Genomic DNA, 6,171 nt, shown 5'->3' on the forward strand with positions numbered 1-6,171 from the left:
ATAAATGGAATCAACCCATTTCACCCAAAGAATGTCTTGCTTAGATGAAACAGCCCAAACAAACTTAGCAAGGAGCACTTTGTTCCAGTTGTGACCCTCCTTAAAACCAAGACCACCCATGCTCTTTGGCAGGCACACTTGATCCCAGGCAGTAAAATGCATTTTACTACGATTGTTGTTACTGTCCTTGACCCCCCAGAGGAAGTTCCTGCATAAACGATCTATTTCCTTGGTGATACTCTTAGGGAGAATGAATATGCTCATCCAAAATGACCTGATACTCAGAGCACAAAGTTAATCAATTGAGCCCTCCCAGCAAAGGAGAGGTGACAACTAGCCCATGTGTGAAGTTTCAGATGTATCTTTTTAATGATGATAGCACAATTTCCAGCCTTCCATTTCGTAGTTCGAAGAGGAACTCCCAAATACTTTAAAGGAAAACACCCTTCTGAAAATCGGAGCCTATCTAGCAATTGATGAGCCTCACTTTCAGCAAACCCCCAAAATAGACCTGTGATTTCTCCATATTGGCAGACAGACCAAACGCCAAGCAAAATTCAGTGAAACAGTCCTTCATAATCTGAACTGAGTTAGAGACTCCCTTGCAAAATATGACCAAATCATCGGCAAAACATAGATTAACAATCTTCAAAGGTTTACATTTAGAATGATACCTGAAACCCTTGCCCATGGATGCTTGACATAACAGCTGGGTACAGTATTCCATAGCTAACTCAAATAACAACGGAGAGATTGGGTCCCCTTGCCTTAGACCTTTTTGACCTCTAAATCCCCCTTGAATCCTACCATTCATTAGGATCAAATAAGCAGGGTCCTTCAAACAAGTCATTACCCACTTGATAAACTTGTTAGGAAAAGAAAACTCAATGAGAATGCCCTCCAAAAAATTCCAGTCCAACATGTCATAGGCTTTACTCAGGTCTATCTTCATCACACACCTAGGAGAAATATTTTTCCTTTTATAACCTTTGATAATATCCTGAAGAATAAGAATATTATGTGCTAACAATCTGTTTTTAACAAACGCTCCTTGATTTTGATTAACTAGACTAGGAAGCACCTTCGCCAATCTACCACAAAGCATTTAGAAATACATTTGTATATAGAATTGCAACACGCTATTGGCCTATAATCTGTTGCCTTAGTGGGGGTATCAATCTTAGGAATCAAGGAAATGGTAGCCCTATTCACCTCTTCTGGCAAAATACCCCGCTCAAAGAAATCAAAGATAGCCTCTGAGATTTCAGCCCCTATATCACTCCACATGGCTTTGAAAAAGCCCGGCCTGTACCCATCCGGCCCCAGACTTTTAATTGAGATAATGCTAAACAAAGAGTATTTCACTTCCTTACTAGTAAAAGGCCTCACTAGCCCGATCTGTTGGTCCAAAGACAGTCTGTGACCAAGTCTGAAACAAGAATGCTGAATAGGCACCGAAGCATTACTTTGGCTTCCCATAATTTTTCGAAAATGATTCACAAAGTGAGCCACAACATCATCAAATCTCTCAATTAGCTAACCAGAATCAGAAACAACTGAAGTGATACAATTAGAAGCTCTTCTTTGCTTTAAACAAGCATGAAAGTAAGTCGTGTTATCATCACCATAACGAAGCCAATTAACTTTGCTTTTCTGCCTAAGGAAATTGTCATAAGCTCTAGCATGATAAGCATAAGTTTCACCTGCTCGAGTTTCCCCTCTTTGTAACTATGTCGAGTGAGGGTTACTCTGAAGAGACAATTGAGAAGCTTGATAGTTATCCTTAGCCAAAATATAGTTCTGTGCAACATCTCCCACAGTATTCTTGTTGAACTTGCGAAGAACTATCTGAAGCCTACCCAATTTCCTAACAATACGATCAAGCCCATACCCTTTACTAGGCTTGCACCAGCTCTGCATGACAATGTCTTTAAAGTTACCATGTTCAATCCATAAATTAAAGAATCTAAAAGGCTTCATACCACAGTTTATAGTAGTTCCTGATTTGATAATGCAATAACAATGATCAGAGAGCATCTCCCAATTAAAGATAGCTTCAGCTTGAGGGAATAAGTCCAACCACTCTTCATTTTTAAATATTCTGTCCAGTTTAGAGTAGATTATGTCCTCGTTAGCTTGCTTGTTAGTCCAAGTGTAATGAGACCCTCCAGAGCGCAACTCATCAACCAATCCCAAGGCTCTCCAATTTTGAGCATCAACCAATTCAAGGGTAGTAATGGTGCGGCCACCAACTCTGTCTGTACCCTCAAAAAGGGCATTAAAATTCTCAGCCACAAGCTAAGGAGTGGCTGGGAAACACAACCCAGAGAGATCCTCCCAAAGCGGCAATCTCTCCTCAATCGAATTTCTACCATAAACAAACATAACATAAAACATCTTATTAGACTTCACTTCTTTAACACAGACATGGATTAACTGGTCACTCTCCTTCAAAACCTCAACAGTAACCCAATGCCGCTGCCAAATAAGAAGAATTCTGCCTTCAGAAGCTGACCCTGAAAAATAACTCCAGCCAATGAAGAACGAGCTCATCATTTTCTCAATTTTATCACCACGCAATTTAGTCTCCAACAAGGCTCCTAGACCAATTTTATTCACAAAAAAAAATGAACTCAGGGATTTCTGTTTCTCCCTTTTATTAATACCCCTCACATTCCAACTAAGAATGTTGTGACTCTCCATGAAATAAACTTGTTGTTGATAGTCCCAAGTTTGTAACCTCCAATACTTTCTCTTGCAAAGCACTATAGGAATTCTTCAGTTTGTTCTGTGCCTTCAGTGTGGTCTTCTTTTTTCCCCCTACCCGTTTTGGGGTAGTCCATTCAGAATTAGACCTGTCGCTGGAATTCTTATCAAGTTTATCAACTTGTTTCATTGAATCTGCCAAATGACCATGTTGCTTGGACACCTCCTGGGATTCAGACACTTCATTAGCAGCTAGTTTCTGTGCATCCACATCAATACCCCCACTGGGAGCATCTTTATCCTCTGATAATGACTTCTGATCCACAGGATCTTGCTTAGTCTCTTCCTCACCATTTTGTCTTTTCTACCTCCAAGTCTCAGATTGCTTCCTATTACACATTCTTTCAGTATGACCATAAACTCTGCAACCTCTACATTGAGTTGGTAACCATTCAAATTCCAAAAGTTGTTCCATTAGTTGTCTTTTCTCATTGAGAAACTGAATGGTTTTAGGGAGCTCCTCTGTTATTTCTACCTCCACTAACACTCTAGCAAATTGCACCATAGTTCTGTCCTTAGTAACTTTATCTACTAGTATCGGGTTCCCAATTGTGCTCATAAGGGCACTCAAGCACTTAGTGCCCCAATATTTCAGCCCAAGTCCTGGCAATCTAATCCAAACTGGGACAGTTTTTACTGCCTTTAGAGTGTCTAAATCAGCAGACAAAGGCTTCACTATCACTGGTTTTCTATCAAAGTGTAGAACCCCAACTTCCAAAACCAAGTCTCTAGTTGCTTCATCTCAAAATTTCACAAGTGTAAGTCCAGCATTCAGTCGAGAAATTATGTCAATACCTAGCTTACCCCAGATCCTCTTAATAAATCCTTCAAAAACAGCAAAGGGAGGGCTAGCTCCAAGAACCATACATAGCACGGCTGAGTTCCAGAATGACGTTTCAACTTGGATCTCCTCCAAGTCGACCTGAGCAATTCGTTGGCCCTCTCGAACGAGGGGTTCCTCAAACTTGAGTTTAGCCCCTCCTTGATTTGGTAATAAGGATCGAAATTGAGTCCATTTGTCCTTCGCCTGACTCTGAAATTCACTTTCGCCAGCAGTCATTTCCTTCCGGTTCTCTTCGTTTCTCTTACCTCCAGACGATTCCTCATCAATTTCCATTGGTCCTCGATTCCCCATTTCTGGAAAATCCACCATCGAATCCTTAAATACTTCTTCCATCTCATCTGGCATATCGTCATCTAGTCCAGACCTCTGTCCCTCACATGTCTCTTGAAGCAATGGAGATTCAGGCACGTTAGATCTAGTAGCAGGCTTTTGGCTGTTCTTCTTGCGTCTCGCCATGGAGAAACCAGAGAGCACCTATCGCCCACAAAACAGATCTTCTTGTATTATTTAATTGAAAGAAATAATACAAATAAATTGTATCAAATTTTAACACCACCTCATCAATCCCTCTTTCATAATGCAGATCAACAATTATTATGCATTAAGATTTTGTCCCAGTAAATATTGAAAGCAACAATAATGATATTGTAAGCTGCTTTTAAATAAATGAATATTGTTGACCACGATTTTGGCGACCTATGAGTAGACTCAAAAATGACAATAAACCTTGAATAGAAAGTAATTAACACACGTAATTTTTATAGTGGTTCAGCCCTAATTTGTTGGTAATAACCTAATCCACTTGGAGTTGTAATATATTTAGCCTACACTTAAGATCAGATGAATTGTGCTAACTAAGTTTCTTAAGTGTAAGTAGAAAAATACAGAGTTTCTCTCTCTAGAGAATACAAGCTTTATCTCTCTAAGCTCTCTGAAAATGCCCCCAAGAATGCCCCAAGTAACAATCCCAAAGTCTCAAAACTAGAGAGTATTTCTCAGTCTCAAAAGATCAGATCCCCCTAAATGATGCCATGAGCCATTTATTTATAGGCTCATGGATCGTACATCAGATATATCCCTTTGACCGGGTCCTTGGTTCTTCCAACATACTTTAATTAATAAAATATAAATGAATTTAAATTACAATAATATAGCTATTATTCTGGGATGTCTGAAAGATTCCCGCGGCAGTTGAGAATGATTCGGGTTGAAGCTGTTACTGAGGCTTTTCTGAAGAGTCACTAGATGGTAACTTCTGAGATTCTGATCCATGGACCAACCAAATCCATCCCCGAAGTGACTGATAGGACAAGACAACTCACCGGTCGACATAGGCAAGTTCCTCTTGTCGGCATAGGCAAAGCACTCCTCTAGCACACCTCTGGTCTAGCATGACACATCTCTGGTCTAGCAAAACACTTTACTGGTCGGCCAAAATACTCCACTGGTCGGCCAGAACATTTTACTGGTCAGTAAAAAATCTTTACTAGTTGGACAAAAATTCTACCTGATCGGTCAAATCACTTCCAAACCAGATAAATCATTTTCATGACCAGTAATATCACAACTCCGAAGAACCAATACATTTATTGACTATTAATGTGCCATTTACTGACCATGCATTGCCACTTGTCACTTCTGATTGCCACGTCATCGAACTGAAATTTTGGGGATAACATTTGCCCCCCAAGTTTATTATATGATTTACTCGTATGATAAACTTTTTCTCTAGCAAAATGTTTTTGAGGTCATCCAAAATCTTCCATCCGGTCAGTAACTTTCACTTTTGTAGTAAACCCATGATTGAACTTTTCTTTTGAATTCTTCAAATTCCATTTTTTGATCTTGTTGTAGTACCCCATGAGTAAGAAAAACATGTTTGTGTCCTATCCCCTTGAGATTTGTTGTCCCCTCGAAAATAATTTATTGGGAAAACATGTATATGGCTGATCAATCATCTTCTTTGAGAATCACCAAGGGCACCATAAACATACCCCCCCAAGACGCTCAGGTATGCCACCGTCTGCTCGGATGTAATGACACCATCACTCGGACACCAGGGCACCATCACTCGAACACCAGGGCACCTGTAATGCCCTACTACCTTAGAGTCGTTACTAAGTGAGTTTAAGATGTGCAATTAACTCGCTAAACGAGGTTTTTAGAACAAAAGTGTGATTAAACAGAAAGTCAAGGCTGTAATCTTTAAAAGTACTCTATCTCATTAAAAGTTCCAAGAGTTTAACATTTGGGATCCCAAAATAAGGTTTGTAAAATATTTACAATTCAAAATAGGTTTACAGATGACTAATTATCAAAAACATAGTTTAGTACAGCCATTTCTCAAAATTCCCCCAACCAAAGCAGTCGGGCAGACCAAACATGTACGCGCCACCCCACGCTCTCCGTACTCATGGCTGGTTGACTTTCTCCTTGCCCTTACCTGCAACACAGAGCACCCGTGAGCCGAAGCCCAGCAAGAAAACGCTCACAGCACATAACATATGCATATCATACAACCACTATAGCAGATAACTCACAGATAAACAGACAGTCCATAA

General features: G+C 40.0%; 1 protein-coding gene across 1 annotated transcript; it reads right to left on the bottom strand.

Moving 5' to 3' along the window:
- Positions 1-466: 466 nt before the first annotated feature.
- Positions 467-4,066, bottom strand: LOC133778939 (uncharacterized). Its single transcript, XM_062218950.1, has 8 exons — positions 3,571-4,066; positions 3,242-3,501; positions 2,713-3,070; positions 2,373-2,600; positions 1,749-2,258; positions 1,626-1,657; positions 1,213-1,536; positions 467-1,000 (listed from the first exon to the last, which is right to left on the bottom strand). Exons 1-8 carry the CDS (start codon positions 4,064-4,066, stop codon positions 467-469), a joined length of 2,742 nt encoding a protein of 913 aa, XP_062074934.1.
- Positions 4,067-6,171: the final 2,105 nt, after the last annotated feature.

The sequence above is a fragment of the Humulus lupulus genome, chromosome 5 (assembly GCF_963169125.1).
Source record: "Humulus lupulus chromosome 5, drHumLupu1.1, whole genome shotgun sequence".
NCBI classification, from domain to species: Eukaryota; Viridiplantae; Streptophyta; class Magnoliopsida; order Rosales; family Cannabaceae; genus Humulus; species Humulus lupulus.

Coding starts and splice junctions, on each gene's coding strand:
- LOC133778939 (XM_062218950.1), bottom strand. CDS start 4,066: ATGGCGAGACGCAAGAAGAACAGCCAAAAGCCTGCTACTAGATCTAAC. Junction 1,537..1,625: donor AGTTAATTGGCTTCGTTATG/GTGATGATAACA, acceptor GATTCTGGTTAG/CTAATTGAGAGATTTGATGA. Junction 1,001..1,212: donor GGGGTATTTTGCCAGAAGAG/GTGAATAGGGCT, acceptor CTTATTCTTCAG/GATATTATCAAAGGTTATAA.